Raw genomic sequence first — 21497 nt, 5'->3', positions numbered from 1 at the left:
TGAACAAGGGAGGCAAAACTAAACAACTGAAACCAAATGCATTATAAAGTGATGTGCTTTAGTCAACCATTTCTCAGAGTCCATCTGTTTATTTAAAATGTTCTAAGCAATCTCAATGCATTAGAAGTTCCTGGCAAGAAGGAAATTGACAAGCCCTAAATAAACCAGCAAACACAGAGCCAGGTACAGTCTCCCACGGACACAGGGGATTGTGTACCCCCACACACAGAGATTCCCCCCAGAGAGTCAATTAGGCAGAGTTGTGTCTCTAAAGTCAAAGCATAGGTTAGATTCCTGAAACAAATCCTCACTTAATAATCTTACTGTGTATTAAAGTCAGCACAAAGGGGTTTAAAGAAACAACCTACAAACACACACTGGATTAGGCCTGGGAGGAAAGGATTTTTTCATAACAAATTGGATTCTAATCATTTTTTTTCTCCTCACTTTCTTTTCTTAAAAATAAATGACAAATGACAGAAACTTAGCTTAACTTTTATTTCAATTATTTCATGTGGATGTTGACCTGAATTTAAAGTTGAAATAAATACAAATTGCAAAATATGCTTGTGAAATAAGATGATAGGGTCGGTTGATATCACTATGAAATACAAAAACCCAGAGTGCATTGGTATAAAAAAACGAACAAACCAATAATAATAATAATAAAAAAAACAAACAAACTTGATTTTCTAAAATATAAATCACCATAAACAGAAAATTTGATTAATCAATAAAATTCGTTTATTGCCCATTCCTACTTGGGACCCATCTAAATAAGTAACTTGGAAAAATGTTTCGTAAAATACAGCTGAAAAAATGCGAAATTTCGGTTCTCCTCAGAATATGCACTTTAGTGTTCAGTGTTCAGAAAAAGCGTTTAGCTCTGAACATTTACATTTTATTTACTTACTTGTCCTGAAGATGAGAAATTGAATCGGTGTCTGAGCTTGCCCGCTGATGTTGCTGGAAGTTGGAAGTTGCCTGGTTTAACTGGGGCTGGGTCAATCTGGCGTTTGACGAACGGAGCAAATCTAACACTGGGTTCTGCTCCGACTCTGACATCTGTGCCAGGTTGTGGTGGGACCGACTCATCAATCGTGGATGGGCTAAGGCAGTGGAGGCTAGCGGGTTGTAACCTGGAAGGTGGAGCTCGTCATGGACTAATACTGAGCCAGCCGGTGTCTTGTTGAGAGCCACCTCCGAGTATGAGATCCTCTTCAGGTGGTCCGGGTTGGAGCGCGTGGATAAGCTCTGGGCCAGGCTGATGGGGCGTGCTATCCGGGCTGATGCGTCTCCACCCTGAGAGTCTACGGAGTATTGCCTGCTGCTCAAGGGGCAGTTCTCTGATGAACGAGAAGATGAAATGCAAAATATTTTATGCTGGTTTCTATTGGAGGATTCAGAACCAAATTGGATTATTTAATTTGCTCTTCAAAAACAGCACCAGTTGGAAGTTTGTACTTTTTGATGTGAAGCTTTTTTGAAGGATGGTGTGAAATGTTTCTACTTGATTGAATGTTCTCAGCCTTAGCTGTTCAATCAATACAATAATATTCAATCAATACAATAATATTGATTATTGTTCAAAACTAATTTCAATATGTAACATCTGAGATTAATGTTAATATTCTCATTGCTTTCAACAGAGACATCTCTCTGCAGATCACTGAAGCTGCAGTAATACAGAGTTTTAAAACTGTTAAAACAATAGCTGTACAAATACAAGTTGACAGGTGCATAAAATAGCCAAATTGGTTTGGATACTCCTTCTAGATAGATGTTTAGATATGTGTAAGTCTACTTCAGACATACCAAGATCCTGCAGCTCCTGGTTGTTTTGTCGCGCCTTCGACTGCAGGTGGAACTTGTGCTGATCTGAACACAGCTGCAGCAGATACTGACATGTCCTGTTGCTGTCAGTCTGAAAAAGGTGTTTGACCTCATCCGATGTGTTCTGAAGGCAAATTTTCTTTTTCTTAAGGAAGAGAGAAATAAACAATAGACAAACATTTACTCTAATCTTTCCATAAAAGCTGATATTATTTATAGAGATTCAAAATAAGCGACAAGTACGCACTGCAAAGGAAATCTTCTTGGTCTCTCTCCAGGGGAACCTCAGCACTGGGGTACGATTTCCATTAAGGACTTCAAAAATGAGCACGCCTTTGGAGTAGATTCCCAGCATGACGCCTGATTGAGACCTCTTCTCTGGAAGGACTCGATGGAAATGGACTCCATACTCAGCCAGCCTCTGGCTCGCCTTTAAGACAAACAATTCGAAGGGTTATTAAATGTTAAATACCCTAAAATTAAAACACACACACATATAAAAAAAATAAAAAATCAATAAAAAAAAATATCAGTAAGTAAGTCTACATTGAGACAAATAAAAGATCCACAAAAGGGTAAAATATTAAGAAGAATTAGCAATTTGGATTTGCTATATAGACCAAACTCCATTCATAATGTATGTACTTAGTATTTCTTAGTGAATATTTATATCATTATATGTTTACAAGCTACTAAGAAATATCAAATATTTACTAATACAGACATTATCTGACTTATTATTGTGTTTATATATTTTGTATACATTTTAGAATCCATGTATTAAAAATATGCACTAAATTTCAAATTCAGTGTATTAGAGCACTTTATATATCCATATAAAATGAACCTAACCTTGAGAAACTCAAACTCTGCCTCTGATTCTGATGCACCATAGTAGTTACTGTGAAGTTTAGGCAGTTCTTCCCGAAGAGTTGTCTGGTCCACCTTATCCAAGATGGACACTGGCAGGTAATGCTCCAGCCTGAAATATGTCTTCCCATGAAGCTGCAGCACAGACATTAACTTGATTATAATATCATGTGAATGGCTCCTTTTGAAATACATTAACTTAGAAAATCGGTGATGTGTTGAATACTTATATTACCAGCCGCATGCACGTAAACATATGCAGCTATGTGAATTTGTGAGGTAGGATAAGTGGCTAAAAAAAAACTATGTATTTCCAACTCAGTTTACATTTCCACTTCAATTATTGAAAGATGATCTTGGTTACCTCTGGTTGGTAGTCACCAAATTCAGCCTGCAATGCCAGGGAAGCCAGAAGCAAGGCATTTTCAGTGTTGCAGCGCATCCTTTCCTCCAACACATCCTTCCTCAGTTGCAAGTAGTGCTGATGTTTGGTCATAGCATGCCTGTTTTCCACATAGATAAAAAAAAAAAAAAAGGTGTCAAAAAGATCTTTATATTTGCATTTTAACTGTGCTGTCCCAGGGAAGCATATATGAAGCAGCAGAGTTATTCACTCAGATTAAAAATATATGCTTACTGTATGAGGTTGACATCATCGTGGAAGAATTTGATCCGCAAGAAAAGGTTAAAAGGCACGTCGGTTCTTCTTTTCTTGGGATGCTCCTTCCATCCATCAGGAGCTACTTTGGTAAGTTTGGCATCAGGTTCAACGAAGAAAAACTCAGTTTCTGTGTGGGTTTTTTTTTTTTAAGACAAAACGGATTAAAGTAGGTGACAGATTGAAAATAAATCAGACTGAAAAGAAAGTAGTGTTTGTGATCACCGTCAATAATCTGATTAGGTGGTAAATAGGGGGCGGAATATAACGACAGACAACACTTATGATTTTTATAAGTTAAAACTCTGACAATCATTTCATTTCTTTTGTGAACAGATGATTGGTTTCTGTTGATCACTTAATAATCCAGTAGAATAAACTCATCTTTCAGTTTATGTAAGATATGGAAATGTTTAAGGGGTATGAATACTTCTCCAAAGCACCGTATATTTGTATTAAAGAGAGGATGAATTTAGTGTCAAGATAGATAAAAAAAAATCTATCTATCTATCTATCTATCTATCTATCTATCTATCTATCTATCTATCTATCTATCTATCTATCTATCTATCTATCTATCTATCTATCTATCTATCTATCTATCTATCTATCTATCTATCTATCTATCTATCTATCTATCTATCTATATATATATATATATATCACAAGACAGGTGACTGTGATTAAAATGACAAGAGATATACAACTACAAATATATAAATCCCAAAATCTCCAAATTACCTTTGAGGTATGCAAGGCCAAATAGATGGTGCTCCACGAGGCCGATGTGGGCCACCACCATATCAAAAACGTCTTTGCAAACTGCCTTCAGGTCACAGCCCAGCTCCAGTTTTTGCCCATTCAGGAGCACAACACCCACCTTCCTTTGCACGTCTTCCACCTTATTTCGTTTTGGTTGCTAGGGATGACACAGCAATAGTTACAAGACAGATAGTTAAACTGTTATTTGAAGAAAGAGCAGAGTTAAAACCTCACCATGATTGACGAAGGCACAGATAAGGTTACTGATGGTTCGCTGGCCATCTTCACAAACTCAGGTCCATTATAGTTCTGAAAAAGCAATCACAGAAAGCTCTATTCACTCAGTTTATATTTTGTAGCTTTTCGTGGCTGTGCACAAATTCAAGTCCTAAATCACATTACGGTAATTAAACACACCACAAACATGTGAGGAAGAATGTCTCACACATGAATGTGTTCCCAACAACAGCAAATTTGTTTTTGCATTACCAACAAACATTTTTACTAAATTTGCAACATATCGAATAAGTCTGAGCAAAACTCTTAAATTCCCACATGTCCCATGTATTTACAATTAACCCTATAAAGGCTGAAATAAATTAAATACTGCAGTCAGCAGCTTTTGCGAAACATCAAATAAGCATGGAATCAACACGTTTGTGGCAAGTGAGCTTATGCAATTTAAATTTGTACAAGAATCATCAAAAACTGCATTGTAAACAACCCTCAAGCTGCTTATATGTAGGGGGTTTCAAGTTGAAAGGGAGGTGTAGAAATTAAAGCTTTTAGGGCTTTCTGGATTAGTATCTTAAAAGCTGTCTTCATGATGGATTACAGTTATCTCTTTTGGTGCATATCTTTAAATACTGACTCACATTGTATACAAACCTTGTTTTTGCGGAGCGATAAAGGAGTGTAAAGAGGGTCCTGGAGGTCAAGTGCTGAAGCCTGAGGTTGGAGCAGGGGCTCATCCACAGAGTAGAAGTTGGCCCTGGACAGCCTATTGGCCAGTTGCGTCTGCAGCCGCTGCACCTCCTCCTCTTGCCTCTGGAGGAGCATCTCAGCACTTTCATCAGCAGGCCCTTCATTTTGCCTTAAGGGAACCAAATGTTAGTTGGTTAGCTCAGCAGTTTCTTGTGTGACTGATGCCTTGTAGGCATCTGTGGCAAACTGCACACAATATAGGAATTTTGTTTTCACCCAAACAGGGACGGGGAGCAACAGAGGGACAGATCAAAATGATTTTGTCTTTGGAAGAAGGCAGAGCAACAGCAGGCTGTTTAGGCCTGTGATGCCAGAGATTAGAGAGATCAAGAGGACTGAATGTAAATGTCACATCAAATGACCTCACTGTTGAGGCATGAGGCAATCCTGCTGTGCCGCACCAGCTGTGTGTGGCCCAGAGGACCGAAATGGGACAGCTTTGTCTAATGCTGCTCTGCTCAATGGAGGGTTGGAAGGGCAGATACCAGCTCATCGTCATCATCATCAACAGTCAGACTCATTAGTCAACACAGACTCACTCACAAACACATTATGTTTTCTCAGGACAGGGATGTTCACACAAAAATCAATGAATTAACCCTGGATGTGATAAAAAAAAAATCAGTCTATTTATAATATTATTTACTAAGGACATTCTGACTTCCCAATACTCATTAAGAAAAAGCAATAGATGATGCTAAGTACATCCAGGAGCAGAGTGACTCATACTAAATAGGTTGTGGGTGTGTGTGAAATTTGCATCTCCTTGTGTTTGCATTTGATTTTCTTCCTTGCAAAGTTCAAAGTTGTGTGTTATTCTCCATTCTGGCATCTGAATTAGTAAGCATTGCTTTGAATCTCAGTGTTATGGAATAACCAGGATGAACCAAATGCTCAGACAAAATTTATGCCCCTTTAGAAAAAGGTTTAAACAAAGATAAACTGATATCGGTTATGAAAATTATTCAGGCTCATTAAACTTCTTCACATGTTGCACAATGGCAATTAAGGTTGCTCAGCCATGCAGGAGACCAGAAAAACCTGAAGGAATGCTGCTGCTCTGGTCAGGTGAGCTTAAAACCTAACAAAATGCTGCACTTAGCAAAAAGTTAACTTGGCACATCATCTCAACTGGGGAAACATGGTGGTGGCAGCATCATGCAATGGGGATGTTTTAGTTCAGCATGAACTGGAAAGCTCGTCACAGTTCATGGGAAGATGGATGGAGTGAAATACATGGCAACCTGGGAGAAAACCGTTTTACTACAGGTTCCAATGCATGAATCATCTTCCGCCCACTTCACAATTATGTTTTACTTTGTGTTCACATGTCAGAGAAAATCTCAACAAAACAGTGAAGTCGGTTTCCTACACAACTAAGGAAAAAGATCAGCGTGATCTTTTTCACGCTGATCTGAAAAAGATCAGCGTGAAACAACTTCTGCTAAGATTGAGTTACCCTGAGCTGAAGAATACCAAGCAGCAGTAACTTCAAGGGTGTCAATTTGTGATGGACAATACGTCTTCTGATACGCAGCTGCACTGGGCCTGTGTTTACTACCTGCGTCTCTGTGAGTTGTGGCTTCTCAGTGACAGGGCGTCTTGTTCTGCAAGCGCCAGCTGGGAGCCGTACCTCGTCACTTCGCCGGGTTTCTTAGCTGCAAGAGATGTGGGAATATTAGCTGCACAAGTGAGCACAAAGCAGCACGTTTAGTTTCATCAATCTAACACACCTCTCCTGACACCCACAAGGTGATTAAACTTGCATGAACATGTGTGAGCAGAATTGTGGTTACAGAACACTTAAATCAGGCAAAGCAAAGGAGTATGAATAAAATCTGCTGACATCCACTGAATATGTGTGAGTAAAGTGACATGACTTTACAGCAATACACTAAAAGAAATTAAACCCTGTAAGCTTTTATGTGTCTTGGTTGCCATGATTTTAAATATGTTTCAATAGAAAATGAATGAATAAATTTAAAAACAGGGTTTGGCTTTGGAATTGCTTGTTAACTCTTCTCAGCTGCTTGTTTAATAACTCAATATATGTTTAAAGTAAGTAAATATAGCTAAATTAAGTGTATTTTTATTTGTTTTTATTTATTTATTTTTGCCCCTTTAAAATATTTAAGGATTGTTTACCAAGCCTGTAGTCTGGATCTGAAGAGGCCACTGATGGGCTTTCACTAGATGAGCTGTAGTCACTGTGGTACCTTTGGTGTGTGTGAACAGGGTCTGAAAGAATAACATTTATCTCAATGAGAAACGATAAAACAATCATGATCATGCATCAACTAAGGGAAAAAAAACTCAACCATCATGCATATAATACTACATAATGATTACACTGATGTGTTTGGTATATTTTTATGTTAGGATTAAGCCGATTGTCTTCCACATCAAACTCCAAAACAAAAACCTTGTCACTTTTTATAACGGGAATTTAACAAACAAATTGATGAGTGACTCATGCTTTCATCCCCAGAAACCATTCGAAAACACATTTAGACTTTCCGTAAAACTGAACAAGACGGCACAACGAAGAACAAATACAGGTAGTCATGCTGTTGGTAAACACTGTTAATAAGGAATATGAAGCTACAGAAAGGTGAATTCACACTTTGTGTGTCTCTTGTCAAGATTTTTAATCAGGGTTTTAGCATTTGTCTTGCTTAACTGGTAGAATCACAGCAAGCAGAGACCAGCTCAACACATGTTTCCCTAAAAGGTATTGCTTCATAAACCCTGTAATGAACTTAACTCAGATGCAAGAAGAAAACAAACAATAAATTTTGAACCCGAACCAAAGTGTCATGTGTTTTTCTGCTAAGTTCACAGAACCTGAAAGTCCTGATCCGCACTGTCAGCTGCATAGCCTGAATAAACCACATTCTTCAGTCACCACTCAAGAATTTCTGTTGTTTCACAATACAGCCGAGATTTCTTCTCTTCATGACGACAATAGTTGTTCAGCTTGGCAAACAGATTCAGGAAGTGCATTTATAGTGCTTCTAAAGTGATCTTAGAAGCAGGTCAATCAGTCACCTAAGATCATTTTCCTTTCCTCTGCTGAAGTCAATTATGAGTTCCCTTTACACAATCACGCAACTGAAAAGGTTCAGAGGGTGGTTCATTTGTGCGCTTTTCCCATGCAGTTAAGACAACAAAACAAAACAAACGTGTACATGTTCCCAAAATCTGACAGACTCATGCAGTTACCCACACATGCAGTCACTTGCCCAGAAAACCTGATATGGCAGTTCTTTAAAAACCTAATGAGTGAAGAAAAAAATATAATACAGACAAAGAATTAAACCCATTTAGCTCTTAACAAAAAGGGATTTTGAAATGGAAAAGAAAAAAAAGTTTCAATTTCAACTTACAAACAAGTAATTTGAAATAGCACTATCTTGCAGCATTAGTTTCATTCCACAAATGTAAAAAGGAAAACCTCACCCTTCCAAAGAAGTTCAGATGAATAGAAAATAAATTGGGTTTTTTTTATATCCATATATAAATAAGATTTAGGATTATCTAAGATTACAAAATTATCTTAAATAGTTACAAAATATTCAATATCTGTTATTTTTACAAACAATTTCTTCAGTCAATCTTCAAAGTAAGGAGCCTATGAAATAATCACAGCAGTTCTGTGATTACTCTGACTCAGAGCCACCACCCTGTCTCTTTCATCTACAAGTCTCCTTTTATCATTTTCCATACTGGACCTGACCTCAGCTCAAAGCTGCATAACCTACTGCCAAGAGCCGGAAAAGTCCAATAATCTTAGGAATTCCCTCATCCGCCATGCATGACTCCAATTACAGCTTCAGGGTAGGCTAGGAAAAGTTTCTACTCCTTGAAGACTGAAGCATTTTGGGACTAAAAGGTGGGGGAGGAGTCGGAGTTGTCTAGGTGCTGGAAGACAAAGAGGTGGCCAGGTAGAAACATGCCCCTGCATATGCAGGCAAGTGGACAACACAAAGACTTGCACAAAGAAAAGAAGCTCTGAGAAAGGCTCTGTGGAAACTGAGACAAACACCTGTGCCATCACTTTTCTGCAGAAAAGAACAGAAACAAGAAAATATGGGGAACTCGGGCAGTTATCTTCAAATCCTTAATGTTTTGAATACACACATTTAGTCCTTCCAATTCTCCTTATTTTATTCAAATGGGTTTCCTTTGAAAACTTTTTTTAAAATAAACTATTTCTACTTTTCTTTGAGGAAAATAAAAACAAAATACAAATGTCATGGTACTCTGTTTGATACACTGCATCATTGCCTCCTATGCCTGTGGCCTTATACTGTTTTAGCTGGGCTGGTTTGTAGCCAGTGCCAAATTCTTCACCAACTCTTTCCATTCTGACAACCCAGGAACCCAAAACAGCTTAAAGGTAAAAAAGAACCACACCGCCTACAACTGTCCAAATTTATTATGCTGACCAGGAGATGAAAAGAAACAAAGGCCACTTTTTGTTTTATCCACCCCTTGAAAACTGAATGCTTTTCCAGACTCTGTAGGAACCGTCTTTATGCTTTTTTTTGTGGCCTTCAACATAATAACTTCTATTGTTAAGCTGCTGTAATTTTTGAATTTTCTTTTTTAAAAAATCACGCCCCATCATGTTCATGCGGTGTGTATCCCTTATGACGCACAGGCATTTTGCAAAGGCGGACTAATACTGTGTTGCAATTTTCAAGTTCAAGTGAAAGTAGTGGTTTAAATTTGCCCAAGTAAAAATTAAATGTAACCAATCTAACACATGCTTTTGATAAAAGTCCCCGAGTTACTCCAAAAGCAGTGATAGTGATAACAGCGCAAAGGACAGACAATATCATGCTTAAATGAATTAAATTATTACAGTGCATAAAAAATATGGAGATATGCTAATTTGCTAGAAAGTACATCTCTAGAGTTGCCACTAAAAAAAGAAATATCAAGTTATAATGTTAAGGATGGAAAGAAGTCATTGTGGTTGACGTTTCTGTGAAGCTCAGTTGTTTTCATTTTATTGTACACGACATAAAAATACCTATTTTGCATATTACCTGCATTATGAAAAGTAACGTTAATTGGTCTCTATAAAAGAAACCTAATATGCTTTACAGTATCATAAAAAATATTCAACACAGAATTTTCGTCTTGTATGGTGAAGAATTACAACTTCTGAACTACTTACAGTGTAATAACTACCACATCAAATTTTAAGACATATTGCACAAGTAGTCACAACCTATAATGTCCTTCCAGCAGTTCTACACTTGAATTCTTGTAAAGTATGAAATGTCCTGACCGGAAAGAACACAGTTCTTGTCTCTGCCACCTTAGAGAAAACAGTCTTGGCCTTTACTTTTGCCATCGTGTAACTGACTCGTTTTATGTAATTCATTTATTTTTTTCACATTTAATGATAACTTCTGCAAATGGCGGTAAAAGTTCAAAGCTCTATACACCTTGTATAAGTGTTTAAAAGTGCCAATTAAGTTAAAAGCTGAATTAATCAAAAGGTAGGATAGACTTCTGTCAGTTACAGCTGAACCAAGCAAGGTGAGGACATTTTCATCCGTGTGACCTGAACTGAGTGTTTGCATAGCTTAGGACAACCCAAAAAGAGGCATTGCAGCAACAGAAGGATTTAATAGGTTCAAAAAGAATCTAGATAAACTGGTGATCACATTGTGTGTGATCACCTGTATCAAGGGACATGCTGGACATTATAAATAGCATTCATAAAAAATACTGAGCGTGATTCTTAGGGATTTTAATAATAATCTCTGTTCTGATGTCTTGCAGCTTTCTAGTAACATTTTCAATTATTGGAAAACGCCGTTGCTTGAACCTACGTCAAGTAAAAAGTTGACTATTACAAGCTGTGGCTTGACACGTAATAAAGTGTTTGAAGTTTAACAAGCCCTGTAAAACGTTAAGCATTTGGAAAAACAATTATCTTTCAGAGCCGGTTTTATTGAAAACTGTATATTCAAAACAGGACAAACAGTTTGATTCTTCCTTTATCATGTATACAGAAATGAACTATGTCTTAACAACATTTTGTCATATTAATGCGGGATCCAATTGTGATCAAGATGACAAGAAAAGAAAGGCATTTCCCCAAGGAACATGTATAAAAAATAATGCTGTATTGCCAGTGTAAAAGTAGCTGCCGGCAAAGTAAGGAGGCTACAAGTAGACTGTAAATGGAGTTGTGGGGGTCTGGAAAAAATGAGGCAAGGAAAGGGAAGTATAAAAGAGAGCAGATTAGCTTATGAAGCCAACATGGCTGTTTGAACCTTAATGCTTTCTTCATAGTCACCAGATGACCTTCAAAGCCACACAGGTACATGTGAGTCAGCGACTAAAAGCAGCCTCCCTATGTAGCTTTTACCAAGAAGACAAAAAGCTTTTGAGAGAAACAGAAACTCTGGAGGGGTTTGTACTAGGTAATTACACAATTGCAACAATTGTGATTTGCCCAAGCACGCAACGGTACAGTTTTTTCCACTATACCTCTGTTAGTAAGCAATGGCAGTGTATCCAAAGAATAGCTGCCCATGACGTGTGAAAATAAGGTAAAGGCTAGAATTATGCTGTTCTTTAATTAGAATCAGTAATTTGGGTGACCTTCGTGCCACTGACTCATTCTGTCTAAACACCGCTGAGCGGCCAAAGCAAATGATACTCCCTTCAAGCCAATAACTAGCTCTGAACCCATATAGCCATTCAACTCCTGTAGCCAAGTGCATGGCTGCTCAAATCATCCCACTGTAATCCGCAATTCTCTCCTTAGGTCAAATATAACCAGCTTTAAATTGCTAATTAATTACACTGTCTAATTTGCCATTTTTCTTATTCTGAATAACAACAGACATCCTCATAATACACCGACTTAAAAGATTAAGTCTCGGGGCAGAAGCAAAACATAATACGGCTTATGGCTGAAGGGCTGAGGACCACAGTTCAAGTTCAGACAATGTTCTGCTAAACACTTATTACAAAATAATGACATGGCCTAGGTATGGCGTTTTGTTATGAAGGATATGATGCAGTGCCTGTATTCAAAAGGTAGGTGGTGAAAGACTTGGTGTACGTCATTTGCACCTTTTCTGTTTTTTAGCGGTGTGTAACCGATGACAAACTTCAGAACATTCGAACAATAGTTTGTTGATTTAAACTTAGCAGGACACTCATCAAATGTTAAGAACCTCACAAAATTTAAACAAAGGCTTTCATGACTATCGTCTGAGACTGATGGGGTATGATAATCACATTTAGTGAAATAAAAGACACCCAAAAATACAAAGCCACTGTGTAATGGAAACAAAATGCCACATAAAGATAAAAAAAATATTCCGAAAATAAAAGCTATGCAATTAATATTTAAATAGCCATTCAATATATTTCTGAAAAAACTGATTTGAGTTGTTTTGTTTCATTTCTTTAGATAAGAAAACTGATTTTTATTTAGAGGAAGAAGTAGTAGTCAGTGAGGGTAATCAATAGATAAAATATACAACAGGAAATGAAGGAAATCCTGTCTTCAGAGAACTTGGGATAGACTGATGTTCTAAACAGGAAAGATCTCAAAGAGACTGATTATTGTGCAACTGGAAAGTATTCACACTGCTGCACTTTTTCCACATTTTCTGATGTTACAGCCTTATTTTAATATGTATGAAATGAACCTCTTTCCTCAAAATTATACACAAAAATACCCTATTCTGACATGTGTGGACAAAATATTTTTGCAAAGTTATTAAAAATAGAAAAACCAAGAAATCACATTTATGCAAGTATTCAAATCTTTTGCTTAAAACTTAGTTGATTGACATTTGGCAGTAATTCTACCCTCCTGTCTTTTTTAATATAATGCTTAGCTCACCTGTCTTTAGGAAGTTTGGCTCATTCTTCTTTGCAGTTCTTCTCAAATGCCATTAAGTTGGGTGGATAAGTCTGTGCAGCCATTTTCATATCTTTCCAGAGATGTTTAATGAGTTTCAACCACATTTTACAGGGTGGTTATGAAGCCACTCTTTTGAGCTCTTTACCACATGCTTTGGATCGTTTTCCTGCTGAAAAATGAGCCACCAGAGGTCACGATTCTCTGGAGTAGGTCTTGATCCAGGATGTCTCCGTACATTGCTGTGTTTATCTTTCCCTCTATCCTGACTAGTCTGTCAGTTCCTGCTGCAAAACATCTCCATGAAGAGATGCTGTCACTACCATAATTTACTGTGCGGATGGTATGTGGTATGGTTTCCTCCGAACATGACCCATGCATTCACACCAAAGAGTTTGATCTTTATCTCCTCAGATCATAAAAGTCAATCTGTCATGGTTTTAAAGTCCTTCATATATCATTTGGTAAAACTCCAGACTTGCTGTCATTTGCCGTTTATTAAAAAGTGGCTTCCATCTGGCCACTCTACCATACAGGCCTGATTGTTGGATTGCTGCAAAGGTGGTTGTCTTTCTGGAAGGTTCTCCTCTCTGTATAGAGGAATGCTGGAGCTCTGTCAGAGTGACCATTGGGTCGATGGTCACCCCTCTAAGTAAGGCCGTTCTCGCCCAGATTGCTCGATTTCGGCCAGCTCTGGGAAGACTCCTGCTGCTCCAGACTTCTATTTACAATTATAATGGAGGTAATTGAGCTCATTGGAACCTTCAAAACAGCACAAATATTTCTGGATCCTTATCCAGATTTGTGCTTTGAGACAATCCTGTCTCACATTTTTATTATTCTTTCATCCTTGGCGTTTGACCATTTTCAACTGTGAGTCCACAGTAAATTCTGAACAGTATGACTCAAAAACATGTCATATTGTCATATAGACAGGTGTGAGTTTTTCCAAATCACGTCCAGTCAGCTGAATTTACTGCAAGTGGCCTTTACTTGAGGTGCAGAAACGTCTCAAGGATGATCAGTGAAAACAGCTCAAATTTCATCTCTAACAATTAAGTATTAAGCAAAGTTACGCAAACTAACTAAACTTTTTCCATTTTTAACAAATTCGCAAAACATATCATATTGTCATAACGTCCATTTGTTTGAAGAATTTTGAGAACAGATTTATTTAATACCACTTGTAAGAAGGATGAACTGACAAAATGTGGAAAAAGTGAAGGATTGAATAATTTCCAGATGTACTACAATCACAGAAGACTAGAAGTGATAAAAACCATATGTTTAGAAATGCAGTTCAAAAAATGTGTTATCTGCTCAGCTAGACAGTTTAATGACAGTCACAGCAAATTCTGAACAAGAATAAGTGAATGAAACATAAATACGTAAAATAATTGTTTCTTTTGAATAACACTGCTGCAGGACGGACAAAGTTCAAAGTTAGGATAAAGACAGTTTTATTACTGCCTGTATTATCCAGCTGAACAAAAAAAATGGCAAAAGTTAAGTTTTTGGTTTTAAAATGATGCTCCATTTAAAAGGTGAGTGACTCAAACACCAAGTCTCACTAGTTGGCTGAGATTCCAACAGTATATTATAACTTTATAGATGACCCTTTGGCAAAAAGAGTTATTGTCTATAATCACATGATGATGAAAGAGTTTAAATATAGCTATTCAGCAGAAAAGGAGCAGTAGCACACATTTTTGACAACAGTCTTATCAGTACTTGGACATGGAACAACCTGGGTAAATATATTTTATTAGTACTTTATAAACAATTGAAAAATATAAATACTATGAATAACTACTAAAACACTCAAAGGCACTCACTTCTGCATTTTGAAAACCCTCTTAACATAAAGAAGTTATGAAAATCTCACTCTCTAGAGCTGAACTCAAGGATCTGGACTGAATCAAACAGTGTGACAGCAGAAGATTCACAGTTGTGCAGAACACAGTACATGTATAGTTTATTTATGATAGCATTACTCACCGTTTACTGCCTGTTGTAGTGCCTGGAGTTTCCTCTGTCTCTCCTTGATCCTGTCATATGCAGCAGGGAGCCCAGAGCCGACAGACAGGGCAGAGAAGTGATGAGGCATTCTGCCCTTCAGCTCACCAAACTCAGAGTACCGATAATCCACCTCCTTGGTCACAGACAAAGGTGATTTCCGCCTCCCCACAGAATGCGTGCTTAAGACACTGCTTCCTCTCCGGGCATCTTCCAAAGCTCCAAAACGAAGAGCTTCTGGGTCGATGTAAGCCAAGTCCACAGAGGAGGCCCAGGTCTTTCTGGGCTGACTCGGCCCTCTGTCTGTGACTTGGTAGGGTAAAGACCTACGGTCCAGCTCCACAGGCCGGCCCTTCATTTGGGGGTGCAGCGGGTGCAGATAGGGGTAAGAAAGCTGGTGCTGGAGTGAAGGGGCTTTGGGGAAAAGTTCTGTGGAAGAGTCAGCATTTGTGTGGTAGTCAGACAGGGAACTGTGGGGAGCTGCACCCTCATCTCCCTTCAGCAAGTCCTGAATCGGCAGTGAGCCCATAGATCGACTGAGGCCCCTGTTGAGAGCCGCTTGCTCCTGAGTTCTGGCTTTGTAGCGCTCCAAAACTCTGGGGGCGGCACTCCTCCCTGAGAAAGAAAATGGTGTTAATTTTTGAAGACAAATTAGTCACATTTTTTAAATGCTGAGTTATTCATTCTTAAGTATTGTTGACAGATATAAATAAAAAACACAGACGTATTCACAATGACTACTTAGCTCTGCTATTAATTATTTTACATTAATTTAAAATGTAAAACCAGTTAAATGTTCCAAATTTTTAAATCTGATATTCTAAATGACATAAATACAAAATCAAGGCAATGAATGTAGCAATCAGAACAACTTATATAACCTAAGCTTGAAGTAAGTAAAGGTAGTTAGACTATGTCTGCATGGAGATGTTGACAAGAAGTGAACTCAGAAAAAAGTAATTATTAGCTTTCATATGTTTTTCATCCGTGATATCATATGTATATTTGTGGATGAGAGCCTTTCTACACTCTGGTCTAAAAGATAGGGACGCTCAAGACAGGTTCCTATTTTAAGCCGACTTGATATGGATGCCTTAATCTATCAATGACTGTTCAGCTGCACAACTCAGATGTCACTGCCATATGGCTTTTAAGACAGTGCCTTGCCAACGTACTCATACTGACATATTTCAAGTCCTGCTACAGACTTTCAATTGAGCCACTCTAACATAAGAACATACAATGATCATTGTAGCCCTGGCTGTTTTTTCAGGGTTGCTGTCCTGCTAGAGGGTGCACCGCCATCCTAATCGCAAGTCTCCAGCACGTTTTTTTTTTTTTCTTCACTCTTGCTGGGTATTAATTTCTGTCTTCCTGCCAACTCTGATGCTGTTACCGTTTGCCAAGTTTCACTGTGAGGATGATGTGTTCAGTGTGATTTACAGTTTCTTCTTCCATATTTTTGCTCTGACCTGACTGCAGACAACTTTTTAAGTCTCTATTCAACAAAATAATTTCTTCTCATCACTCTTTCATTTCAGCTCAGAAATGTGGAGTACACAACTAATACTGCCCTGTTAACAGACTGAGCAGTGGATCTCTGCAACTTTCAGATATCATCTTTGCTGGTTTTCTGATTAATGCTTTTCTTACCAATCCTAATTACTGTCGTGCCTTATCCTATTTTCAGACGAAAGACTGAGCACTGCTCTGTGAGACGTTTAAAGTCAGGAGTAATGTTTCATCACGTAACTCTGCTACAAAACTTCCAGACGACTTTACTCCGGACCTGCCTGTGCTCCTCACATACACAGCTGTATTTATATTGGGATAGTTTGTTGCTCTGGAATTTATTTTGGGGTGTCAGAGTAAATGTGACTGAATACAAATGTTTGTGATACTTATATATTAAAAAAGGTGCGTGGTTCTAAGTGAAGAACCTTTGGAAAAGTTCCAGGGATATCAAAACTTTTGTAAAGCAGAGTAGTTCAAGAAATAGAGACATACAGCGTCTATCTGGGCAAAAAATAAATAGCCAGAAACCTGAGCAGCAGCTACAAGTTGAAACAACTAGGATGCAGGAGGGACTGAGCTGCTCCATTAGAAGAAATATGCTAAGGAACGGAGTGATCTTCTTTTGCATGTACTTTCCCTGAGGCTGCATTGTGTTCAACCAGACAAACAAAGCACTGATACAAACAGCAGACCAGCAGCTTCACTGGTGACTCAAAAATATGAATCTAATCAATATCATGCAGCGCTTACATAATGTGGATGACGGCCATGAGTGTGCTCTGGCTGTCCTTTCCATGGCCTGGAGAAATGCCGGAATGTTCTAAAACCACCGAGGAGGTTCAGTCATATTTTCCTGAATTTAGTTTAAATTAGAGGTTTTGGTGTGTTGTTCCTTGTAAGTCTTTGCTATTCTAAAAGTCATTCCTCAGAACATAAGTTGTGGAAGCTGCATGTATTTGCTTTGCTGCTACAGATTTGTTGAACTAAACTGAGCTCTTGAAGGAGAAAATACTCCCGCTCGTAACTCAATGAAAAGAAAACAGCTCATAAAGTTATTAGTTTCACTCCATTAAAGCCTATCTTCAAGTTATATTACAAGTAAAAAGGCCTCTAGTGCTTAGCCTTGAGGTAAGACAATCTGACAGGCAAATAACATTATTGCAACCAAACATAAAGTACAGGTTAAACTTAAAACATATCATGTGTCACACCTATCTGACTGTATAAAATGGTAAGTTTTTATGACCAACAATGCCAAATATGACACAAGGATCAAACAAAAAGATCTCTATATAACTCCATATGCCACTGCAGTATGACTTAGGCAACTCAAACAGCACAGTAGACTGTAGCTACTTTGTGTTCATAATGTATAAATGTAGCTCATTTTACCGGATGGCAAGCCTTTGCCTCTCAACCTCTCTCGAATCTCCTTACTCCGCTCTGGAAGAGATTCTCTATCTGTCAGCAGACCATCCAGCTAAGAAAAGAAGAGTTGAAGAAACAATAAAATGATGAGAGATGGTAAAACTGGTGGAGAAAAAGAACCGTTTCATGATTGAGAGACTCAATTTTCTGCAGCTGACACACAAATCATCCTCATGGTTTAAATTGAAGTGTGTACCTGGGAGAGACTGCCAAGCACCAACCGGACCAGTTTTCTAATGTAGGAGAAAGGGGGGTCACAGGTGGAGTTTCTGATGTGCTTGCTGCAGATGTCCAGCACCGTGCGCAGCGACATCCGACTCAACGTAATGTCATCAGACATGTTGAGCAGGAGACCGTTAAGGTGTTCCCCCAGCTTCATGGGCTGCACAATGAAGAATGAAAGCATTACCAAGGGCAGTACTTTTATCTGATCTGATAGTGTAAATCACCATTCATTTTCTAAATCATCTTGTATGCCTGACTTAAGTACCTTACATAAAGAGTGATTTAATATGCATTTTATATAAAAAGAAATGTAAATTATAAGTATATTAGCTCAACTCTAGTGATAAAAAGGTTGTTTTTTCCTCCCAAACTGATCATAAAGAACTCTAAACCCAAAGGTCTTTATTGGAGATGAACTCATCCTTTGTAAAAAGAGTAATTTATCTCCAGAATCAAAGGCTTCAGTAACAACTGTTTGCTCAAAAGCTTATGAAATTCACATCTTCTGTGCTATCCTTCACAATTCTATCAAATGAAATAATGTGCAACTATTTCAATTGAGGCAAATATTTCATAGGGCACCTTTTCCCAGAATAAATGATGCATCGGAATAATTTTCAAATTCCTTTTTCTGATATTTTTAGTTTTAGTTTCAAGGTAATAGATAGAGGGCATTACAATAAAATAGTTGCCATTTAGTTCTCATTTAAGTAATTTGGATGAGATTGTTTTTAGATAAACTAAATGGTTACAAAAATAGACACTACATTTGTTTCATGACACATATTGCAGTTGCAATGAAGTCAACCTCAGTGCCAGTCATAGTGACTGTGGGAAGCATTTCCTCATAAATGTGGACGTGTTTCACACCTGACTGACATGTCATGAGGATGCGGGGAAAACCTGACCATCTTCATTTTCCAAGTACATTCCAAACGGCATTTCCAGGCAGCACTTTTCTCATCAAGATTAAACTTCAAGATCGCGTCATGGGGGAACAAAAATAAATCTTGATATACATCGTTATGAAGCATCTGGACTGTTTCCAAATTTTACTTGCTGTATTTGTGACAGTGTAATCAGACAAGCGACAAGTTTAGGTTGGAGATTTATGTGATGCAAAAATATTAACCGAAGGAAATAGGACTACAATAGTTTTGCTGACAAACAGCAGATATTAGACTCTAAAGTCTTTGAAAAGTAACATAAAAGATTTGTACATATTAAAAGAAGCCTTTTTAAAGATTTTTTTTGATTTATGATGTTTACCTGGCTTTGAGGGATCTGATAGTCTGCTCCCCAAAATAATGTCATTCCCAGTGAATACATATGCATCTGTGGGAGAAAAAAAAAACAACTAAATCTAGATGTGCAAACGCCCCAGAAAAAAACAAAGACATAACAAGCTGATGAAAGTGACAAAAAATGACTGAAGAAGGTTGATGGCTGGAGACAAAAACAAGGATAAATTTAGGATAAGTAGGCAAAACAAACAAAGAGGATTAAAGTTGAATTAATTTTCCACACACAGAACATAAATGAGGTCTTTCACATTAAATCCCCAAATCTTTTTCCATTTTCCTGTTATTACTCTCGACTCATTGCTGTGGAGAGAAATTACTTCCCCTGAATGTTGGGCTTGGTAGAGGAAAGAATAATTCAGGGATTGCCAAAGAATGCACCGTACCCTTTGAGGTCCTTCAGGAATAGACAGAGTGCAAATTTAAAGACACACCAACACTTTCAGAAAATCTGCAAGATGGGACAGTGAGGAATTAAAGTGAGCCCAGAACACCAGGTTGAAAACAGTAAAAGAAAGCTTTGGCTCTTGCAGCTGACATGTATTTACACTCAGTCTTAAAATGAAGGAAACAGATTATAACTTTTCTACTGAAATAACTCAGCTGGAGAGGCAGATCCAGCCTTGGAAAACTGACTCAGCACAAAGCTGTTTGAGGTTTGTGGGTCTGAGCCAAAGATGGGTTTTCAGTCGTGCAAGCTTTCAGTTATTCTACCAGAGTGGCTGATTTGAAACGGGAGGGCTGCAGTGATTCTTTTAACTACAGACGGAGGCATACTTCCTCAGAACTTTGGACAAAGCTTCTGCCAACGTGTCAGTTTGGCACTTTCAGTCAGGACAAGTTCAGCCGGACTACACCGCCTATCATTTACATACACACACACACTGCTAAAAATACATGCACAACTAACAGGCATTTATAGCTTTGCTTTTTGTTGACAAACTCTAGAGTTCATTTACATTTTAATCCACATAATTGTCAGCTCAAAGGTCAAAGAAAGAATGAGATGTTCTTTCTTTAAAGAGATGCTACAAATTTCTTTAAGGTAAATAATAGAACGTTAAGTCCTTTTTAAGACCAATATTCTCACAAAAAGTCAAAACAAACTAATTGGTAGCTTTATATATGGCATTTAAGTCAAGTACTTTTATACCTAGATTACCAACTTCAACTTCTTCTAGTCAACAGAAAGCTTTCTACCATAACTACAGGTTTCTGCCAACAGCTGAAATCCCCACTTTCAATAGCAAACCTTATTACATATGACCTTTTATTTTTTTTAAAAAAGCAAATGATGATGTAACATTTTTTAAATTATTATAATATAAATATATGCTGAGAACAGTTCAGGAGTAGCTGGCTTAGTGTGAAAAAAGGGTCAACACAATATGGAACAAATTAACAATCATATAAAATTAAGACAGAAGATTTGAATAAACACACATGTAAAATACCTAAAATTGAAATTTCCCTGACTTTAAAAGTTGGCAGAACCATGTTTTACATTCTACATCTGTATAGGACTCCTCTGACTTTATGCATAAGGAATCACAAGGTGACCGGACACACAAAATTCTCACCCTTTTTCGAATCGGCAAATGCTGATGATGATGACACACTTTGAAGTGGAAGTTGTAACTGAGTGAAGAAGACTTCATGTTTACTAAATTCAATATCTGTAATATTTTTAATTGATTAAGTAAAAGGAGGAACAAAGATGTTGGAGACTGTTTAAAAATAAATATTTTCTACAGACGTATGGTGGCCTGCGACAAACTGGCGACCTGTCCAGGGTGAACCCCGCCTCTCGCCCGGAACGCAGCTGGAGATAGGCACCAGCAACACCCGACCCCGTTAGGGGGTGAGCTGAGGGTGAGCTGAAAATGGATGGATGGATGGTATGGTGGCCATTGAATTATATTACTACATAAATAAGGACAAAGTTCAGCAGATAACAGAACGGTAAAATCTTCACAGCGATGTTGCTCCGTTTTATCCTTTT

General features: G+C 37.9%; 1 protein-coding gene across 6 annotated transcripts in view; it reads right to left on the bottom strand.

The window, feature by feature from the left end:
- ptpn13 (protein tyrosine phosphatase non-receptor type 13) overlaps positions 1-21497 on the bottom strand; it is a 45385-nt gene that overhangs the window by 14424 nt on the left and 9464 nt on the right. For all 6 annotated transcript variants that reach the window (XM_055052379.1, XM_055052380.1, XM_055052381.1 and 3 more), the window contains exons 4-18: positions 19464-19529; positions 18166-18351; positions 17934-18021; positions 15009-15641; positions 7253-7345; positions 6669-6765; positions 5012-5216; positions 4358-4432; positions 4103-4280; positions 3341-3491; positions 3068-3206; positions 2686-2838; positions 2081-2263; positions 1816-1978; positions 914-1346 (exon numbers count right to left, since the gene is read on the bottom strand). In XM_055052379.1, the coding sequence (XP_054908354.1) occupies positions 914-1346; positions 1816-1978; positions 2081-2263; positions 2686-2838; positions 3068-3206; positions 3341-3491; positions 4103-4280; positions 4358-4432; positions 5012-5216; positions 6669-6765; positions 7253-7345; positions 15009-15641; positions 17934-18021; positions 18166-18351; positions 19464-19529 (2843 nt within the window). The remainder of the gene's footprint in view (positions 1-913; positions 1347-1815; positions 1979-2080; positions 2264-2685; positions 2839-3067; positions 3207-3340; positions 3492-4102; positions 4281-4357; positions 4433-5011; positions 5217-6668; positions 6766-7252; positions 7346-15008; positions 15642-17933; positions 18022-18165; positions 18352-19463; positions 19530-21497) is intronic.

This window comes from Poeciliopsis prolifica, unplaced genomic scaffold, assembly GCF_027474105.1.
Source record: "Poeciliopsis prolifica strain line A6 unplaced genomic scaffold, Auburn_PproV2 SCAFFOLD035, whole genome shotgun sequence".
In the NCBI taxonomy this organism is placed as follows: Eukaryota; Metazoa; Chordata; class Actinopteri; order Cyprinodontiformes; family Poeciliidae; genus Poeciliopsis; species Poeciliopsis prolifica.
The sequence above is the reverse complement of the archived record's forward strand: the minus strand, read 5'-3'. Positions and strand labels throughout refer to the sequence as shown.